Here is a 23,063-nt window from a genome sequence, read left to right on the forward strand (position 1 = left end):
ATTATACTTACTGCTTATATTTTCTGCACAAGCACATAATGGTACAGTAGAATACTTGCTGCTTGCATAAGTGTGATGGGGAAATTTTACTGCGCTCTTATAATAAAACCAACAGTGTGCATCATGAACAGGCTCATGATGAGAATGATCAGCTTGTGCCACCTGTAAAAGGCAGATTTAAAAAGAGACTGTATGCTGTGCATCTGCAACTGTGACTCTTCACCTCCTTACGAGAATATAAGCTCCCTCTTGGGAGAAGCTCCTCTGTACGTCTCCACCCCATTACCAGAGCAGAAGTGTGTTACGGGTGGGAGAGCAGTGCTTTTAACGGGAAAGAGAGGAGCCAGTGTGAAAGTAAAAAAAGGGTTGGGGGGGGGGCTGCTTCCTAATTTTTCCCCTGATTCCTGAATATGTCTCCGTACCTTTAACAGACATTCTTAGTTCATCTAAATTGGAGATGTGCAAATGTCAGCAAAAAGGTAAAGATAAGTTGAGTGTAGATCTTTTTCGTTGCATAACCCGTAACATGTGACATCAAATGGCTTGAATTCTGACCTCTCCTCATTAGTGTTTACAACTTGTAGCTGTATTCTGGTAAAATTTTGTGGTTATCTTATTCACTTTTTTCTTTTTTGTAAAAAAACCCTTTAAATTTGACTTCATCTCAACAGTTTAATTATGACGCTTAAATTTGACTATACAGTGACAACTAATGTTTTTTTTTTCATAATCAATTACTCTGCACATCCATGGCTGTCATTACAAAGCAGCAGTGAGAAATATTCACTATTCAATTATAAAAAATTTTCTCATTATACATCTTTAGATGGACAAATTAATTCAATCAACTAATCATTTCATCTTTAAATCTAACATATTTGAGTAGCAAACAGGAGAATGATTCTTTTCCATTAACAATTATTTTCTTGTAATTACTTTTTCTTTACAGTTTCATAACGAAATACTGCAATACTGTCTATAAAGGCAGAAATGATGCAGCACAAAGAGACACATGAGAATGGAGGGACAAAAAAGAGAGTTGAAAAATCTCATGAAAAGAAAAAAGCAGCAGCAGAGAAAAAGGCATCAGGATGAAAAAGACAGAGAGAAAGTAGAGGATAAAGAGAAAGTGGAACCTGATTGGAGACAAAGAGATAAGGAAAAGGAACAGCACAGCGAAATCACAAACTATTGTGGAAAAAAACACTTCAGAAAAGTAAATGTAAGAAGGTTTTTTTTTTTAGATGGAGAGGAAGAAGGAAAAATGGATGCATTGACAAGCACGGGGAGATGAGTGAGAGAGAGACAGAAACAGATCGAATGGATAAGTTGCTGTATTATTGAGCAATTTCATAAATCCACTTGCAAAGTCTCTTTTAACTCACAGCCGACAAAGTCAATAGCAGTTATCTCAACAAGTAAAGTGTGTTAGAGGACGTTAATGTCGACGCCTCTAGAGGGAAAAATATCGAAGATATTTGAGCCAATGCTGTGTGAATGTGTGTCTGCAAAGCTCGAGAGTGTCAACATTACATTTGTGAATGGCTGTTATTAAACTATTAAAAGTGCCAAATGTGTGAGTGAGTCATGTCGAGATCTCATATGAAGAGAAAATTTAAAAACACAAAAGTCTTAGACACATGCACAAACACACACAAAGACTTAAAGGTCCAGTGTGTAAGATTTAGGTGAAAGGGAACTTTAATGTAGAATAATTCTCATGATGATTTCACTAGCTTGTTATATCTAAATTGTATGAGTTGTAGTTTTCTTTACCCCAGAAAAGACCTTTTATATTTAAAAACTTTATATTTACCTTAAGGGGGTCCTCTCTAAGGAAGCTGCCATGTTTTTTAAACAAACTAAACAACTCTTGAGCTTGTATGACAGCTGAAGGTTTCCACAGGTTATTTTTCATGTTTGGAAGGAGAGGGTGAGGTGAGGGGTGTTCAGCAGCAACATGACACTACACTACAAGATATCACTAAATTCTACACTCTGATCCTTTAACATTTACTTCCATTTATTGTGGATAGTCTAACCAAAACATCCCTCACCCTTACCTTGACCAAGTCATACCTAACCCTAACCTTAACCTAACAACTATCCTTAACCAGAACCTCAAAAACAACATCTTGCCTTACTAGGATCAGACTTTAGTCTTGTGTACTTGTCCTGACAAGATAAGTGTTAAAGCTGGATAAGGTCCTAAAGAGGCAACAAAAACAAACACACAAGTGCTCACACACACCATCATGGCCCAGCGAGTAGTTTTATACTCTCAGTAATTTCAGTATTACAAAATCTGTTGGTGAAATCAAGACTTGCTTTCAAGCTGAAAGAGCACACTCCCAAATGAAAATAGGAAAACAAAAACATTAAAGCATTCAGATGGTATTTCAACTATGAAATCTGTTATACTTGAAATATTAATACTGTGTAAAACTAATAGCAGAACTTTATTCATGTTGCCTCAAAACTCCTGTGAAAGGACTTAAAAACCATACAGCAACACCCTCTGGAAGACAATACCTTCCGTTTAAATCCCACCTGCAGCTCCTATGAGAACGTTGAAGGTCCACAGAATGGACACCATGATGAAGTGTCTTCCATTTCACTCATGCGTTAGGTTAGTTTTCAGATTAGGACGAGTCAAGAACCACTGAGCCACTAAATGTGATACTGCATTATACAAATAAACCTTTCTGAAGCTTCCACTTTCAACACATTTGCAAATGTTTGGAGCTTTGCTTGAGAGCCTGTAGATACTGTGTCAGTGAGATGAGGCAGAAAGTGCAATGGGTGTGGTAGAGATGAGGAAGAAGGGGGCTGCAATGACAGGGTGATGGTATAGCATCCACCGCAGCATATCTATCAGCGCTGAGACGAGATGGATGGCTTCAACTGCAGATATTATTACAGCTAATGATTCACCTCAAGTGGCCATTACTCGACTGCGACCTGTCCTCCATTCGCTTGGGTATTTTTCCAGCAGGGTTGAGGCAGATGAAACGTGGTGTTGGTGAAGTGAGACACGGGTAGTGTGAGTGCGAGGAAGTTCGAGCATGTCTACGGTCACGCGCTGCATAAGAGGAGTGAATATGGATTTAATTTCCATTCACATCTTCCACTTTCTGACCTGTCAGTGATGATACCGTTTCTAAGTCTGGTTTTGATATCAATAATGCCAGAGCGAGAGTGCTGCTGCAAAGGGAAAGTCGATAACTATTCACCACATCAAGAGAGAAAGTAAACGGCAGTCCTGTCATATGTCAGATAAAATGAAGCTTTAGCATTGAGATTTATCATCAATTACTGTGACAAGAGCTGCTGTGAGGTAGATTTTATTTAGCTACTGTGGTATTTGAGTGAAGGTTGAGTAGTATTTCTATTTTATGTGACAATGACCAAATACATTGTGTGGCATGTAGAGTTAAGGGCTCGTCAGAGTAAAAGTACGACTTATGCCTTGGTAAGATGATTGGTGATACTGTTCTTTGTGATCCAGAAATGTAGCTTTTGAATTGCGCTGTCAAAGGGACCTGGTGCAAACACAACAAGAATATTGGATGCATGTCAGCTCAAAAACGTAGCAACAAACTAGGAGGACGCAGATCTGCTGAAAGAAAGAACATTCTTCGAGGTGATGTCCATGGAGGGAGCTGCATGTAATCGTTTGAGCACACATGCCCTGAAATCCAGATAATGTACTGACATTCTCTGAAGGGGATGTATGTGAGAATGGAAACACCTGATTAAGAGGCTCTTGACTTTCTATGGAGTTTCCTACAAAACCCCGCAGTAAAATCTCACATGAGAACCCAGCAAGAGGTCCTCAGAAGGAATTACCACAAGCGAGTGGGCGTGTTGATGGCTTTTCTTACATGCGACAGGCGCAAAAATGAAAACACCCGAGGAAGAAAAAGCTGTGCCACACACAAAGATGTCATGACAGCTTTTAGTGATAAAGGACGATGCTGATGTCTAAGTGCTGTAAACAACATGTGATCTGCGCAGAGGAAGAAACCACCAGTACTTACACCTGTCATGGTGAATGCATTAGTGTGTGTGTGTGTGTTACCTGGTAGCGGGGAGGGTGCTGACTCTGGTGAAGAACACTGAAGGCTCCACATCAACATGGACTCCCAGAGACAGTTCCCTGTAGTAGCCCTCCACTTTGCCCGCTCCGCCAGAGTACTTCAAATTCAGCACTGCTTCCAACGTCTGAAAAAGAACAAGGCAGGGACATACTGTGTGTTTAGATCCAGCTGCTTTGACTGTGTGCTACGTAGAGGGGGCAAGAGAAAACAATGTTTCAAAGGAATATCTGTATGGGAGACTTGAGTGTGATTTGTGTCAGAGGTCATGATCAGCATGTTGAGTCCCACCATCCCATCATTCGTTTAAATCAATGGATCTGGATGGGTCGTCAGAGCAATTAATAAGCTGCACATTTGTACCCCCCCACCAGCCATTCCAGTCAGTTAAGTATGAGAGGAGCGGATAGTGGGGGAGGTGGGATTTTTCTGACCATGGTCCATAGCAACAGAAATGGGAGGTTGACTCTACTCAGAGCTACACAGCCGTATTTTGTGGAGGCACGGGACAGGCAGCCAAGTGGGCAAAGGATGGGGGATATAAAAGCCAAGGGAGCATTCAAGGTCCCGCTTTTCTTCCTATACGGCATACATCATCTCCCCGTGTATTGCTGATGGAGCCACTGGCAGTGCCTTTGCAGAACAAATTTTGCTGATTCCCTGATTGTTTTCACTCTTTAGCCCATCGTGTGGGGAACAGATCCAAAGTGGAACGATGCGTAGCTTGCTGGCTAGACATCTAGCCTATTACGACCTAATGGCAGAAGCACAGCACACTGAGGAAAGAGAGATGAAAACATTAGAGGGGATTATTATTATTGTAGACCAAGCACCTGAATGCTAAACTTTCACTTATATTTGCTTTATTTCACATCATTGGTATATTTCCACATCTTATATTATATGTATGTTCTCTTTCTTGACTGAGCTTAGTGATCTGCTGACCTCTCTTCCAGCATTACTATGAGGTTGATATTTATGGAGCTTTTTTCCTATCTTTATTCAAGAGCATGGTCTTTCAGTTCGAGCACATGACTTGTTGAATTTATGTTCAGATTGTGTATTACTTTTCATCAAAACCCTTCCCTTGCTTCTGCTCAAACTGTGTGCCTGCACTCAGATATATTGCTGCTCGCGTGGAATTCCTGCGCTCCAGCTTCAGCCCTTCCCTGCACTCGGGCTGCTTTCCACCGCTTGATTTTTTTGTCTTACAAACTTTTCAAAATCCCTCAACCAACAGAACGCCAGGTGTCATGTTGACCACTGGTTAACCAATGAAATGAATGATATGATCCCTGCCTTGTAACTGGGTTCACTCCCGCCCTCTACAGCTTTATTATATGAACTTCCCCTGTTCTTTTATTCCAAAAAGTTATAGAGACAGCAAGGGGAAGACCATCTAATAAAGCCGTGGAGGGCAGGAGTGGATGAACCCGGTTAAAGAGTAACTGCCCGCACGGGACCCTCTGCAGTAAAGCGAATGCAACAAGGCAGGGTGCATTCTGGTGTTCAAAAGAGGAAGACTGTCCTCATGATGGAATAAATAAGACATGCTTGATGCAAAGGCTGTGAATTTAGATCCTGATATCCTCTCTGAATCCGATAAGCTCCACTATTTGTCTGCCCTGGAAGGGAGACAGTGGGACCAATGGATGAAGGGGATGGATGGATGGATGGATGGATGGATGGATGGATGGAGGAGGCACAGCCTGAGAGACAGACTCATGCTGCGCTGGCAGCAGACTGAATGCAACAGCGCGCCAGTATGAATCTCATTTAAATTGATTCACTCAAATCACTGAGATTCCTTGAGCACAGACACTGGTTGGAGGCCATTTCCATTTGAGTCTGCCGAATGTTTTCTCCACATACTGTTTTCTTCCTAATCATTTTCTTTCTGTTTGTTATTGTCTAAAGCCTGATAATACAAATGAACTCTATACTTGAAAATCTACATGAAGGAGACATAACATTTCAGTGGTGATATCGTTTCAAAAATAAACAAATAGGCACTATAGTATGTTGATATATTCTGACATACTTGTGTGGATTTCTAATAGCAAGAGGAGCCATTTAAAAAAACTGCCTTTGTCTTTTGAGCAGTCGGTGGCTGTGCTTTATGCAGCTGTGCGATGCTGCGGCTGGCTGTGTGCTGGCCTCACCATGACCCTCTTGAGGAACAGTGATTGTCTCAGCGACACTGTCAAACAGAGGCTGTGCGCCCCGATTCCCTTTTCAGACTGGGACGGACCCGACCTCCTCCTCCGTTCAAGACTTTCTCTGTGATTGCCGCCCCCTAAGGGCCCTAGTTCAATCACACCGGGATAAAAATAGGCTTCTGCTGTAATGAGCTGACTGTGTAAGGAGCGGGACAGTAGCAACACATCGCTACGCATGCATTACCTTAACATGAGTACAAACAACACTGTATACTCCACTGAGTTTGCCATTTTGTTGTGCTGTCCAAATGTTTAGAGAGAATTTTATACCCTACACAGTGGACTTATTATATTCGACAATGCATCGTGAAATGTAGTGTACCATCTGCACAGTATGAAATGAAAAAAAATAAAACAACAAGCCTCGAATGTGACTCAGGGGCAAATGGAAAAGCTTTGAGTGAAAAGAACCGAAAGTTGTAGCACATATTGATTATTTTCTATTGATTAATTTAGTATATTACGTGATATACAGGGAATAGTAGGGCCAAGATAATCCTAATTTAATGAGAATAAAGTCAAACGTAATTTAATGTGAAGAAAGATTTAATTTTTTTGTTTAAGAAAACTGTAAAGGGAACATCCTACTAGATACAGAACCCTTTAAAGAGCACTTATGTAACCGACGATAACCTCACAGTAAAGTAAGGAAAATGCTTACTTGTGACTTAAATGACACTTCTTCAGTTCTTCTTCTCTAACTGCTAATAACATGCACAGTTCACAAGAACTCACAACCTATGTTAACAAACTGCTTTGATTTAACTGAACTCTGGATTGTAAATTATGCAAATATTACATTACAAAGTGACTGCGACAGTAAGAGTGTATTTCATAATTTTATGATTTCTAATATGCAAACTTAGCAATTCATCTGCAGTTAAAATGCATTCCACACCATGGGGGTTGATCCATACTGATCAATTGATCGACCTTTACACCATTAGTCAACAGCTTAAAGTACAGACCTGTAGAAAGGTTTGTTACCCTGACTCTTTTATCCAAAGCGACTTTAGTTGTGACAGTTACAATTAGTGCATTCAGCATCAATGAGGGGGGGTTCAGCATCTTGCCCATGAGCTGGGATTCGAGCCGCCAACCTTCTGGTTGGATGACAACTAGTATACTCCCTCAAATTTTCGAATTCTTGTGCTTATTTTTACAGCCCTATATGACCTGGCACACCAATATGTCTCTGACATTCTAGTGAGCTATGAACCAGCTGGACGGCTCAGATTTTCCACAAAAAGTGTGAAAACTGCCTTTAGCTTTGATGCTTCAAGCAACTGGAAAGCACAACCCAGTCATAGTAGGTGTAGCTCCTCATTTGTGCCTCATGTTTTAAATCTGAATTAAAACATTTCTTTTTAGCTGCACCTTTCAGTCGTCTGGTTTACTGATCTTAGCTATTGTTTATTTTATTTCTTCTCCTTTTACTTGTTTCAATTAACATGTGTGATTATGTTTAATGGCCAACTATTGGGCTTCATTAATTATCATTTTTAAAAGTTATGTTATTCTTCCTTTTATTGGTTTTAATTTGCATGTCTTATTAAATTTTACTGGTCGATTGCCGGTCTTAATTATTTTTCCTTTTCTAAATGGTTTGCTTTGATTGTGGTTACGTATGTCGAATGATTTATCTTTCACCGCATAGTTTTTGTGGCTGCAACCTCTGTTGCTCGTGCTTTGTGCAGCACATAACCTCACTTGGAATGAAATGAGCCGTGTGAATAAACTTTTGCATGGTAACTTCTACAAGTGATGGTATGATGGGTCAGCAACATTGTTCTACTATTTGTAATCACCTTGAATGTTTAAATGCTCGAACAACCACATTGTCATTCTTTTTTGTTTACCCTAATCCTGGTCCTCCATCCATACAGATACTTTGTAAACAGTAGCTTCAAATTGCTCCCACTGGCTGGTGTCTTACTGGCTTTTTATCTCCAAAACAAAAATACATTTTTGCTGCTTAGCAGCTGAGCATCACAGACCTGACATGGGTGGCAGACTCAGGATAAGCTTTCACCTTGAATGCCATCACTCTCTTATTTATTTATTTATTTATTTTGCTGTGTCACAACAAAGCCCCAGACGACTATCCATCACATCCATCCACATAAAAGCAGCATTTGTTTGACAATAGAGGTGAATACTCCAACGTCACTGGTGGTATTGTCACTCTCCACATGACGGGTGAACAAAAAAAAAGGGAAGAGGAGGAAAAGCAGGAGCCTTTTGAATCGCGGCACTGAGATAAAGATCCTGACACATCTTGCTGAGGAGATTATGGCATGGCCACATGTCTCCTGACAGGAATACTGAGATAAAGCCTGACAGTGACAGGTAGGCTGGGACTCTCAAAAACTGCACAAGCTGGTGTGGTCTAGTAACCACACTTTGTCCGCACACAAAAAAAAGCTTGCTAGAGAGTTTCCTATAGGGACAATTTTAGACGGACTGTCTTACTGAGAGCTACAAGAGAAGATCGATGTTGAATCAATCACTATAAACTCAGTACAGTGGCAGCTCCTTGACAGTTTAGCTTAGCTTAGCATGAAGACGAGTGGACCAGGGTCAGGGAAACTCTGCTACTACGCTCATTTATAGTCCCTTTGCTCTTCATCATTAGTTCACTGTATATGTTTGATAATTCAGCTGATGAAAATCATTCTTACAATTTACTTTAATGGAAAGACCACTCTTAATTTGCCTTTGGTAATGACATTATAATTTGAAAATGTAAATTTTTCAGGTTTAATTGTAAACACTTCAATTGCATTCAAGCTTGAGCACCACCAACATCTATTATTTGTATCCTCAAGGTGAAACAAAACAATTGTTTCCTACTTCATTAAACATTTTCAGAACCTTTCTTTATTGTTATATGAAACATAAAGAGTCTGTGTAAACCAGAAAAACTAAAGATAGAAACAAGAGTATCAGCATCAAAGGAGTGTCTTATACTACATGTATTCAAAAACTCCAACTCTGCTAATCTGTTTCTTCAGTAGTGACTGGAAGTGGTTTGACTAAAATCAGTAAAGAGTATCACTGAATCTTGGTCACATTAGCCAGGGCAACAGTAGCCAATCAATTGAAAGAATGGCGCTCTCATTACAGCGCATTCCTCGGACAAGGCCACTCACACTCACAATCAGTCCCCTCAATGTGCCTGATTCATTTATTGTTTTGATCACGATCCATGAAATTGGGAATTGGGTGAAAATGTCAAAAAAAAAGTAAAATAATATCTCACAATTTTATAAAAGTGACAGAAAATCTCTGATCGGCCCCTTTGTCCAGCTTTGCACCAAAATTTGATATTCTTTCTTGGCTCACGCCTCATTCTTCCATCAAGTTTCGTAGAAATATTCAGTGGGTATATTGCATAATCCTGTTAGCGATCAAACAAAGAAACAAACCAAACAACAGACAAACCAGTGGGGAGAAAACATAATGTCCTTGATGAAGGTAATAACTAAAACTGTTTTATCTTCAGCAGAAACGTTTGTGTGGATGCTTAAAAAAATCACAGTCTCATGAGATACATATAAGTATCTCATGAGAGCTACAATTTCTTTTGTTTCTACCAAATTCAGAGAATGGTGAAACATTAGCGTGAACTACTCTGATATAAAGCACTCGCCCCAAACCAATCGGTACAACTGGACCTGGCCACAGAGCCATCTTTGTCAGATCAGTTCCAGATTTACGAACAGAGTCCTGGTGCTGGTAAGACTTGAACACCACACAAAACACCACATATGGCAGTTGCATTTTGTGGAATTATATAATAATATACTATTTAGGTGTAATGTAGCTTTACACAGACAGACAAGTCAAAAGTAGTTATGCCATCTTTTCTTTTTGACAGTTGCAGGGTGTGAAAACTAACACAGAGCTAGCGGTAATAACTGCAAACACCAGGAACCAGATTTGAACAGTAAAAGCCACAGTTAAGTCACAGGTGTGAAATACCATCATCTTCCTGCAGACAAATTGTGAATGTCATAAAGACCCCATTTATGGGAGATAGACTTAACAACATCAATTTCTCTGTCTGTTTCAAAAACATTATCTCCAACTTCAATTTGAAACAAAAGTGGTGAGTGACATGTTCCACTTGATGCAAACGATGTCTTATTTAAACCTATCCATGGCTCCACAGTGGTGTTTTCAGGAGGTTTTGTCTGATAACTTAGGCAGGTGGTTGACTGGCAGGTAGACAGGGGTCACGGTGTACTTTGAAAATGTGATGAGATGGAAGTCTGTGCGCCTAATTGTCCTTAAAATGAGGCTTGACCCCCACTTAGGCTGCATCTGCCTGGTGGCAGGGAAGTGAGCAGTCAGCCGGAGGAGCTATTCAGTTTCCTAGTGGCCACCATTCTATGGGAAACTGGAAAATGCCTGGAGGCCATTTAGATGCAGTATGTCTATTTGGAGTAATGCTGCGACTGCCTCTCGTATGTACACCTGGCTGTCAATCTGCGAGCCAATCAGTCGGGCAACTCGGAGTGGCCACATCAGAAGAAACGGTGGGAAGTTAAACAGCATCCTGAAGACATCTTTATATCTAGCTGAAATGGTGAAATAAATATCAAGTATTGACCAGGGATAACTTGTCAGCTGTCTTCATGGATAAGTGGGAGAAACGGCACTCCAGCATTCCTCCCTACACTCCTGTCCATTACTGGCTGTCTTGCTGTGATGGCCTCTAAAAAGGTTCAAACCTGATGCAATACGCTTGCAACAATATGAGCAAATGAGATCGCTCCAGTGCTTTTTTCCCAAAGCGCATCGATGTAGATCATCAAACCTCTCTTAGATCTGTCTCTCAGTCTGTGCTGTTGCGTCTAAGAGGCACTTTAATGGCATTTGTGTCCTTGAGACAACTTGACATTATCGCGTTTCTGCTTTGTGTCATTGATGACTCATGAGAGAAGGAGTGCTGATAAAAGAGAATATGTTCTTTATCGGTCCCAGGGTGTAATGACTTTGCTATAATCACTGACGATGAGGAGTGAGGGCACTGTGAACAAGTCTGTGTTGATTTGACAGCTGATGGGGGTTAGAGCGTCTAAAACTGCTCAGTAACAACCAGGCTGCAGACCAAAATAGCTGACAGGGAAAAGATTTTTCTGGGACCTAGTGTAGCACGTGAACTTTGCATTGCAAGGTATAATCACTTCACCAGCTCTGAACACCCCCCCAAACCAAAAGTCTATCGGCAACAGCCCCGAGCCTGTCCATTAAATGATGGGCATGACATTTCTGCCCACAGCGTTTATAATGTCATGCTCTGCACACCTCCTGAGTTAGGGTTTGCCTCTGATGTGGCAATTAGGACGGGACACGTTCTAAGGAGTGGGTGAGAAACCTGCCCAACTGTGAGGACTCTGTGACAAAGGCGGTTATGGGATGTCAAGCTCAAGTTGAGGTTAGCAAAAATATTTTGTCACAAAATGTGAAGACAGCTACATGACACAAACTCCCTCCAGCAGCTGCATCAGACAGCTAATCTGATTGTTACTGCGAGGAGGATCAGACTTTAAAAAAAAAAACTTCAGTGGATACTGAGCTTTAATTAAAATGTCTTACGTAATATTAATGCTATAGCCAACATGTTTATCATCATGTTCAAATCGTTACTTCAGAAGCAAGCCATAATTAGAGCTATAAACTGCAACTTTGAATTCATTTTAGTAACAAGTGTTAGCTATCACCACCTTAAATCCCCGGAAGTGGAAATTAGCAAAGTGCTTATCAAAGATGTCATCAAAAGCAGGAGCATATTGGCTCTAATTTAAAATGTAATGCTGCTGCTTCTTTTTTCTCTATTGTTTGTTTCATGTGACAGGAAATGTAAATATAATTTGAATACTAGATGGCAGAGTCCCTAGGAATCTTTCCTGTCCGCAGATCTGTAACAAAAACCTGGCTACACAGCTAAAAGATAAACCCAACAGAACAGGGGCCTCATTTATAAAACAGTGTGTAGGAGTCATACTGTATGTGCGCACAGAAGCCGAAATTGGCGTATTCAAAAAAATCTGATTTATAAAACTGTGTGAATGCACACCTGACCGCAGAGTTCACTTTATAATACACAGTCCACCTGGAAACATTTGTACTTGGGTCTGCCTCCATGTCCGACCTGTACACGCCCCCATTCAACCATACATGGTCAATGCAAAGCTCTTCATGAATATTAAATGATCCTGCTGACCAATAGGTTTCCACGATGAATCACGGCACCAAGTGATGGGAAGAGGAAGCAAAGCTTTGTGACACTGACATGGAGGTGTTTGTTAGCAAAGTTGAGGTGAAGAGTGATTTTATGGGATAGCAGTGATGTGTTTTATAAAGAAAGCCTGAAATAAAAAAAACAAATCTACTTCAAAAGGTGGAAGCAAAAAAATAATAGCTTCACACTGTCAGAATGTAAGGGAACTTGTTGTATCGCCTTTTTTAATTTGAATCATCCAGAACTACAGGATTATTAAATTCAGAAACAGATGTGATGTCCCCAATCTATACAATTTAGCAGAATTTATTATTTTATTCTTGTGTTTCTACTGGGATGGTTCAGTTCCATCGGTCGATCTGTGTGATACTTGATTGAGTTCGGCACAAAGATCCAAGATCACAGATTTACAGAATCTATATCAGCTGATCAGTCATCATCATGGGATAAAAAATCTTTGTGATCGCTGAACCCTCGTTTCCTCCTCATCCTTCCATTCGTGTGCATCCATCACACATGGACCGATTACTTCACACATCAGTGGACCCTAACCTCCAATCTGGGATATGATTTGGAAATATAAGTTTGAAAGTGAACAGCCTTTCTACTTAGATATATTTTCCTAAGTCCTTTTCCCTAATCTTGTTCCTGTTATTTCCGTTTTGTGTCACAGTTTTTTAAAAATGTTCTCTTCTTGCATACTGTATATAGGTTACAGTTTTGATGAAATGGTTGACTACTGTTTGCAAAGTCTGTTTGGAGCAGGTCAATAAAGCACAACACTTTCATTAGAGGAGCACACCTAAGCACATAAACCTTTCTGATACCACAACAAAAAGATAAACCAACATTTATTCATGTTGCCCAGGTCTCCAGACAGTACTAGCTGCATCTAAAAGGGATTAAACAAGTACTTCTACAAGGCAGAATACTGCCCATCCATTCATTAATTCTTACCAATCAAAAATACTTCCATACTGTATGAAGGGCTTTTTTTTTACAGCCTATTAACTTCCTATAGACTTGTGACAGTTCTGTGTTCTATGCAAACCAACTTCTGTACTCTTGTGCATGTCACACATGCTGGTTATGATTCATTATTCTCCATAGTTACTTTGTTTCAGCAGTTCGAATCAACAGACGGTGATATCCTTGAGACCTCTCACACAGTTCTATGAAAACCCAATTAAACCCAATTAAAACTTTTCTCCCCTCTACCTCACTGAGGTAGTCCCCCAGGACTGCCCATTACCACAAAGTCTCTCTCCCTGTATCCTCATCCAACAACTCCAGGTTCCTGTGGAAATGGAAGTGTGCAAGTTCTCTCCTGCTAGGTAGGGCTGGACACAAGAAGCCTCCAGTGTCAAAGCTATTTCCACAAGAGTTTTAGAGTCATGCAGGCAGAATTTATGGGATTCCGGAGTCAGATGGCTGGACCCGGTCTGTTTGTGAGAATGAATTGGCTGTTGACATCATCTGGGTAACAGAATGCCTTGTGGATCACTACAAGCTTGCCAGGATGGTCAACATCAATATTGATCATAGTGAGAAATGTAAATGAGAAAGCGTTCCCAAGTCACCAAGTGTCAACTGTGAGGCCTAACCAAGTAAGCACCACGAGTAGGCTTAGCAAAGCGATGAAGAAAGTCCCTGCTACGGTTCTGCACATTGGGGCTTCAGGTGTCCTCAAATCCAGAATTAGATCCCTTCCAACATAATGTGGATGAATAAGTTATTCCTCTTACACAGAGGATGCCAGTTGAGTGGTGCCAATGAGACAATCAAAACCACTCTAATGCCCGAATGGTTATTATGAAACCTCCAACAGAAGCAGGTTAGTTTATCTTAGCATTAAGAGGTATACATGTCAAGGTTGTATCCATGTTTGTACTTTGTTTGTGCCTTGCTTTTCTTGAAGCTGATGAGGAAAAACACACGGACATTCTTATTACGTTTTTACTTGCTAATGATACCAGTCAAAAAAGGTGATCAGGGAATGTACTGTATATTGTACGAGTATTCTCTCTGCTGGCTACAGTTTGAATGAGTGCTCTTTTCACAAACAAATTATGACCTTTAATTGAATAAGTATATTAATATCATGGCTGATGATATCGCGGGCAGTGAAAGGTACAATGGAAACCAGAGTCATGCGTACAAGTATGTCCTGTGAATTGTCACAATAAAAGAACCATTTCATCCACAGTAATTTGATTTCTTTTCTGAGTGTTGACTAATTCACTTACATGTGGTTCAATCTGATGATAGCGTGTGAGTCATGAAGGGGAAGGAAAGAGGATGAACCGCAGCACTACATTTTGTCAGGGGAGAGTGGCACCCCGCAGACACACACACACACACACACACACACACACACACACACACACACACACACACACGCACGCACACACACGCACACACAAGGTTTTCTCTGTTTCACGTGTGATCAGAGGTCAACAGAGGACCCATGGGTGCCTCATACATGATGCGGCTGCTCTTTTATGTAACCCCGTGGTCCTTTACAGGTGTCACACCATTTACCAGTTGGAGCGACTACAGGGAGAAGCCTTACATCACCCCTGACCCCAGCGCTGCTGTTCTTATAGTATATCAACAGCCAGTCGACCATGGAAATGTGAAGTCAGCAGCAAAGATGGGACAAGCAGAGCTGAAAGCCAGAAGCTTTCAAAGCCTGCAAAAATGATGAATTGCACGGTGATGCATGAGCAGACATTTACACAAACACACACAATTATTACCGCACTTAGATACACACACACCTATACACACAAATCATCAACAATGGCCTGTCAAATGAAAAAGCAGGTGTGGTGGACGGTGAAGACACCACCCCATTGAAGCTGGCTGTGGTGCAGCCGAAGGTGATGTGATCACCACCGGTGCAGTCATCGGGTGCCACAGCATATGCAGCCACGCTTGGCCTGGCTGGATTTCACACATGGATTCAAGTTCATGAGCATGATGAAATGCTTGATTCTCTTCTAATTTCACCCACTAGGCTTGCATACACCAGCAGGTCCAGACACACACATACAGACAGACACGCACACAAACACAGGGGGACAACAAACAGAACCGCATCATGACCTTATGGGGATGGAACAGAAGTTTGCACTAAGGCCTTTTCACTGTGGGTCTTAGTTTTCCTTAATATTTTTGGACTTGTATAGTATTTAGTCTTTGGGTCGAGTCTAAACTTTCTATAATCACTGTAAGAGTTTAATTTGCTGTAGTTCTTAATACTGTAAATGGTTGAGTGCATTAAAATATTACATTAAAATAAATGAGGAGTAGTAATCAAGGTATATTATGACGTGCAGGTTTGATGCTAAATATGTTCAGTATTGTTAATATGCTTGTATACAACATTAAATTACATTTATGTCAATGTGTACATTTCCAGTGTTTTTGCACGTGGGTTATTTTCTAATTAATTAATCTAATGTTCATCCCAATATTTAATCAATTAATGTATTGAACAGTAATTAACGGTATAAATGTCAGACACATTTTTCCAGAGGCCAATATGGCAAATTAAAATATGTCTAAACGTTGAAATTTCCAGAGAACATTAAAAAAAATTGTAGTCTATGGAGAAAATCCATAGTAAAGAATCTTATCATATTTGACAAACTAGAAGCAGAGGATATTTGGCATTTTGCTGAGGAGGAAATTTCATTCATCATAATAAATCACATCATTTCAATTCTTTCATGTCAGTCAAATAACTGACATAGGAATTAAATTGTTTAAGCTCTAATTACATTATCTCAAAACAAGTCCTACAAACTAATAATTTCCTGAGATAGAGCCCATACAGCAGCAAGATAAACTTTTACAAAATCCCTAATGAAACATCAATAACTAACCTTTTCATGTTGTGTCAATGGTATGACAGAGCTTAGATTTAGGTACAAAACTTGGTTAGTTTGGAGGAAAGCTGTTTTGGGTTAAAGAATACCTGGTTAAGACTTTAGAATGATCGCTGACTTGAAATGATAGATGAGCAGTTGTTTCCACCTGGACCCGCTTCCTGCTAGGACTTTGTTGCTATTGAGTGTCTCCTGACCTCCTCCTTCTCTCCCATCATAATCACTATTGTGCCTGGTAATTGTATCGCTCATAAACAAGTCGTTCTGGGGCATTCGCTAAAAGGACTGATGTTCACTGATGCGACTGCTGGATGCAGCTTAACAATAAAATGTAACTATGGGTCGTAATAGGCCACTTGCACAAACGACCAAGGGGCTGATTTTTATGGGAGTCTCATTTGAAAGTGAGCACTCAAGCTTTTTCTCAATGTACACTTGAAGCAGAAAGAGCCTGAGCTCAGTGCAGCAATCAAAGCCCAATGCAGGTCATTGTGAAGATTTTCAGAGAAAACATGCCACTGTCATTTTCACTTGAAATAAACTTTCAGCCTTGTCAGCCTTGTCAACTATCAAACACAAGGCGTACTGCTGCTATGGACGTTTAAGAGGATTTCTCTAAAAGACAATCAGGCACTTAACTGTTCAGTAAGATTTAGGTGAAAGGGCAGAAATGTAATATAAAATAATCCTAGTGATGTTTTCACTAGTGTGTTTCATCTAAATGGTGGCCGCCATGTTTTACAGCCCAGACTGGACAAACTGAACACCTTTTGAGTTTGTATGACAACTCAAGGCTGCCAAAGGTTTTCCTTCATGTTTGGAAGGGGAGGGTGAGACGAGGGGTATTCAGCTGCAACATGACACTTCACCATAAGATGTCACTAAACTCTACACACTGAACCTTTAACACAGCTCATCCACAATGCAGCTGGAAGAGTTCTAAAAAAGGCAAAATCTAAAAAGAGTAAGCCACAGGGCGGAATTTAAAGTTTCACTGCTCATTTTGAAATCTCTTAACAGAGCTGCTCCCAAAAACATAACCCTGTGAGACCTCTGAGATCACTGGGGAGTGGTCTGCTAGTGGTACCCTGGGTAAAAGCTTCACATGGAGAAGCAGCTTTTATGCAGCACAGTGCCGGCTGCAATTTCTAAAACCAGGTTGTTTGTTCACAAAGGTTTTATTAGGTCATTCATCATTGTATTTAATTTTCTACACAGTTGGACCTATTTTATTTGTGTTAATTTTCCCTCTCAACTTATTTCAAAATTCTGATATAGATGTATTTTATAACAGCTACTTTATCCATCAAATATAAATACATTTTTCACCTTCCTCAAGCTAGAGTAACTTCTTTCCTTGAAAAGTTCAGCCTCACCTTTATATAATAGGCAGTTATTGAATTATATAATATGCATAAAATAATTCAAAAGGAAGAGTTTATATCTCACTATTTTCTTTTAAAAAGGCCTCTAAAGAAATCTCACTGAAGTCCAAAGAGCCATGAGGAAAAACCAGTCGACCGACTGTTGCTCTCCCAATTGGCCTGTCTTGCCGCAGCTCATAAAACGCTGCCTAGGAGCTAAGAGCAAGTTGTGCATTTTACATGAACGTTAATGAGGGAAACGAATACAAAACTCAGTTATCCCTGGGGTTAGTGTTTTAATGGACCAGATCATTTGGCCATCAGTTAGACACGGGAGGCCTGCAGTGCCACATCTGCAGACAGAGCAGGGACAGGTCGTCAGGGATGAGAAGTACGGCTCCGACACATCTTTTTCTGTGTCTGGTACACCAGCACATCCAGGATGCAGGAGCTAAATGCTAAATAAGATTTGGTGCTGCTTGCAGAATGAGTTGTTCCCTGTGTGTCGCAAGTACAGGGTAAAATTGTTCTATATAGCACACAGGAGTCAAACACGCCCTTTAACAATTTAGTCAAATATCAGAATTCCTCTTATGATCAAATCTCGAAGGTTTAATTTGACGAGTTTCAGATAACCAGCAGCCAACTTCTACAAGAAATGCAAATCACGAGGCAAATAATCAAAAGCAAAATAAAAGCCTCACGCGCAAATCCTATCACTCAACGTTTGCAGGAGTTCAGCAGAAAGAAATGGAGTGAATTATACACTCTATTATCATGAGTGCAATGACAACCCTGCTTGAGAGAGAATGAAGCGCATAATCACATTCGGGCTTATCGAACTACTACCTGGAGCATGAAAGAGCCAGCAGCAGGCCTTGCTGCCTCTCTGTCGATAAGAAGAAAATAATGATGAGGATGGAAACAGATGCAGTTTAAAAATAAATAAATAAAGAAGTCCATCAACTCCCGTGGGTTTACATACCACTCCGTGACACATCCCCCACCTCAAACACCATCCATCTTCCTATATCTCCTAATGTTTCATGTCATCTATCACAGCGGCACAAACAGAAGATGTGCTTCATGTTGTTGTAGCCTGAAGACAACAGACGGCCATATACAGATGAACTGAAACAGTGAAGGCGGGGGGGTGGGGGTGGGTTTGCAGCTGTAGCATCAAACCCCAATCAGTGAGGATTGTGTGCTGCGTACAGGTAAATTAAGAGCTCAGAGATTAAATGGCTTGTAGGAAGAAATAAATGGTGTTGGCAAACAGCCAGAGACTGAGGTGAGTGCGTGTGTGCGTGTGTGTGTGTGTGTGTGTGTGTGTGTGTGTGTGTGTATGTGTGTGTGTGTGTGTGTGTGTGTGTGTGTGTGTGTGTGAGACAGAGAGAGAGAGAGAGAGAGGAGGAGCCATCCTGATGATGATTATGCCTTCTGATTCATTTTAATTATCTCACATTCCCCATCGCTCCTCTTCACAGACACCCTAGACGCATTTGTGCGAAAAAAAAACTTTCCAGGACCTTATGGCAAAAATCTAAAAATAGACAAGAGATTGACAGATAGCTGCGTGCAACAAAGAGCTCGCCACTAGAGGATGGATGGGTTATTTAGTTCATTCGTTGTCCCCTGTTTCAGTGTAACTGGAGACATTTTTGTTAAATAAGGTTAAAGCTTCCATCGAGGGGGCTGGCTGTCAAAATCCCCGAACGGAGGAGGTTTCAAATGGCACAAAAGCGGAGCCGCTCTGTGATAGAGAACTGTACTGAGATGACCCTGGTGAGGCTTTGAAATATTTGGAATGGCTCTTTTGTCCCACCTTTTAGAAACGTCTGGATACATGCCTGACAGCTGGCAGAAAGTCTTACCACAGTGAGATCGCATGGTGAGGATTCACAGAGCTAAAGCCTGTTTACAAAGGCCGCTGACATGTTTGCTGCTTTATGGATTCTTATTTTCTGGAATGTCTGTGTTGCAGTGAAGAGTACTTCAGTGTCTGTGCACTGATACTATCAGATATGCCTGTACTTGAAGTCAAATCATAGGTTGACTGAATTATTGCTTAAATCCACAACAGCCTCACTCTCCCCCTCTCTCTCTATCGGTATATCTCTAGAGTCAAAGCTGAATAAACACCAATAAAACACTATTGATTTGTTTACAGCCAGAGTGACCTGTGGCATTAATAGCAGCCCTAATAAGTAACACCCACAACACAAGGTCCAACAAAGTGGAGGTTGATCCATATCTTCACACTATGTCCGATCTCTGGTGGAAAAGAAAGACTAATGAGATTCTTTCCTGTAGGTGGACGCGTTGGTTTCCTCTTTTAAAACATATGTAAAGATTTACGGGTCTATCTAATTGCTTCAAGGCTTCAACTGCTGCCGTGGAAATTACTGTGGAAATGAATGCTGTCCATGACCACAAAAATCCCAAAAGCCCATGAAATAAAACTTAAACCAATATTATTCATTGTGCATGAACAATTTTTTTTCAGTGGATACTTTTAATCTTTGAGATAGTTTTGTGCATCACAACACGTCATCATCCTCACATTGTGACACAAAGTCATGCGACAGGCCAACCAAATTACTTACCACAATTTGTGAAGATGGCCCACAAAAAAAATTAAGAGCTGGGTTTGCAAAAGAAACTGCAGTATCACAAATCTGCATCGGGTTTGGGGAAAATTCAATAAAGAGTCAAAGCCCCCAGTAATTGGTAATATGCATTTATGCTGCATGTGTTTCTGAGGATGACAAGTTTTAGGGGGTGTCTTTTGAAAGATTCAGCATCTATTTCAGATTTGAGAATACTAGATGTAGATAACAATCTTTATATGTAAGTGTTAATTTCGTCTGTTCTCTTATGTCTACTTATTCCTTTAAAAAAGAGGGGAGCCAAAATTGCACTGACAAATATTTCGGAATGGATGTTTTTCGTCGAGGCACTGCAGATGACTTCTCCTCTACAGCTCAGCAAGCAGTTCCACTCTACTGGCTGTGCATCTGGCAGAGATCAACAGCTGTCATGTCAACATAGAAAGGATGTCATTATTGTATAAGAACTAATCATTTTTGGAAATTACCACTTTAGGAGTTCCAGAAATTAATACTCCAAGATACATAGGTCACGTGGAAATATTTTCCATCCCAATGGGGCTGAATCTTTCATTCATCCACCTACTGTTCTTTTAATCTCCAAATCCTATACAGGTTAGTAGTGGAATCTCAATGTGTAGTGGAAATATCAGTTGTTTTTTTCATTTGTCACTCAGATACTGATGCAGATACTGAGGGAAATAAGATGGAGGAGCCAAAAGACAAAAGTGCATTCAGTCTCAACTGCTCAGGTTATCTAGTGGGAACAAATGACATGAAACATGCAACCAGTAACCTGCAAAATGCTGGAATCACTTAAAATGGATATGAATAGCTAGGTAACCCATGCAATCCACGTAAAAACACGATAAGTCAATTAACATTTCTACATTAATATTGATATGCATTAAAGTTGCTCAGTAATGAACAAAGATTTATAAGCATTCAATTTGGTAACAATGAAAGACATCTTTGTAAAATATGTGCGATAGATCAGAAGGAAGCATTTTAATCCTCAGCCGAGAAAATCATTTGGTTGTTCAGCTGGAGTTTCACACTTGAGCAGACAGCTGTGGCAGTTATAAATATCTGTATCACGAGCTGGGATCTGTATCTGTGAAGAGAGCTGAACTGCCACCAGCAGGGCTGGGCTTCTATAAATAGCAGGCTGGCTGGCTGGCAGCTCACTCTGCCCCTGTCTCTGCTGGATTTGATTAGCCCCGTAGAAGCTCTGCCCTCCCCGACTTCAATACACCCCTGACACAGTGCTTGCGTGTTTGTGCGTGTTTTGTGCATGTTTTGTGTGTGTGTGTGTGTGTGTGTGTGTGTGTGTGTGTGTGTGTGTGTGTGTGTGTGTGTGTGCGCTTGCGTGTGTGCGTGCGTGCCTCTCTGGAGGCCTGGTTCTGTCTCACTGCACACAACCACACTTCATTGCTGAAATTGCTTACATCGGCTTTTCTCAAGGGAGATCCCATTTTCCTCTGAGCCAACATGTTGAAGGTTACATCTTGTGTAAATTATGACGCAGGATTTTTATGTTGTGGTGCCCGACACGAAACAATAATAATAATAATCCGTTGCCTCAAATTGAAAAAAACATAGTTTCTCCTAGCTCCTCTCATTCTTTTAGCATCTTTTAGGTCTAGTGTTGGTCAGTAATAGTTTTTCCAGGCCAAAAACTCGGCTCATCAGCGATGTTTCATGTTTTTCGTAAAAACACTAGCTGTAAGAACCTTGTAGAGAATTTAGCAGACACTCATACAGATATCTCTGATAAGAGAAGGTGGAGACCAAAACAGAGCAAAAGTGAGTAAAAGTTGATCAGACAGCCAACTCCAAATAAATTGCATGTCTTGATTTGTGTCTGCTGGATGTATGAATTAACAAGGAGGGAAAACTATAACTACACATTAATGACTTGAACATAAAAAATGAACAGAAATAAATCTTCACAGGCACAACAAAAAACTTGAGCACCTTATTTTGTTGGTTAAGAATTAGTTTGCTTTGAATTATTAATATTCACTGTTTTCTCGTATCATCTTAGCTGTACGTTTAATCCAGAGTTTCTGTTCCTGATATCTTATGATTCAAGGATAAACTATAACCAAAGGAAAAAAATGAGTGTCTCCAAAACCCACTGTGAGGGTCACTGTTAGAGATTTTATTGCAGTGTCCACTGCAGTAATATCTTACAAATGACCACCTGAAATGGAACTATTTCATTTCATATTTGGCTGAGTGAAGAGGCGCACCTCATACAGGAGATTGTGCCCTCTAAGACCCCTGATGTTGGCAAGAGGAAGCACAGCAGCAGCCCTCGCTCTCTCTCACACTGTTCGCCTCAGTGAAGCACATATATCTGCATTCGCACAGCAATCTCTGGATTGCAGTACCACGGCCTCATGAACAGGAAGGTGAAACTGCACTGCATGCAGCTTTGCAGCTCCCTGGACATTGGGTGTTTTGAAGATAATCGCTGGGTGTGTCTGAGGGGGCCTGACTATTTCTGTATCATAGCCTCACTTGAAATGTCCTCGATGACATCTGTCCGGTGAAGACAGGTTCTCAGGAGGACTAAGTAACTGAGCAGCACAGCACACTGACTGGCTTTAAAATGAAAGGTGGGTT

The 23,063-nt window shown here is 40.6% G+C and overlaps 1 protein-coding gene across 4 annotated transcripts in view; it reads right to left on the reverse strand.

Moving 5' to 3' along the window:
- trappc9 (trafficking protein particle complex subunit 9) overlaps positions 1–23,063 on the reverse strand; it is a 185,894-nt gene that overhangs the window by 93,074 nt on the left and 69,757 nt on the right. For all 4 annotated transcript variants that reach the window (XM_020090867.2, XM_020090866.2, XM_069516452.1 and 1 more), the window contains one exon: positions 4,082–4,224. In XM_020090867.2, coding sequence (XP_019946426.2) covers positions 4,082–4,224 — 143 coding nt within the window. The remainder of the gene's footprint in view (positions 1–4,081; positions 4,225–23,063) is intronic.

The sequence above is a fragment of the Paralichthys olivaceus genome, chromosome 20 (genome assembly GCF_024713975.1).
Source record: "Paralichthys olivaceus isolate ysfri-2021 chromosome 20, ASM2471397v2, whole genome shotgun sequence".
NCBI lineage: Eukaryota > Metazoa > Chordata > Actinopteri > Pleuronectiformes > Paralichthyidae > Paralichthys > Paralichthys olivaceus.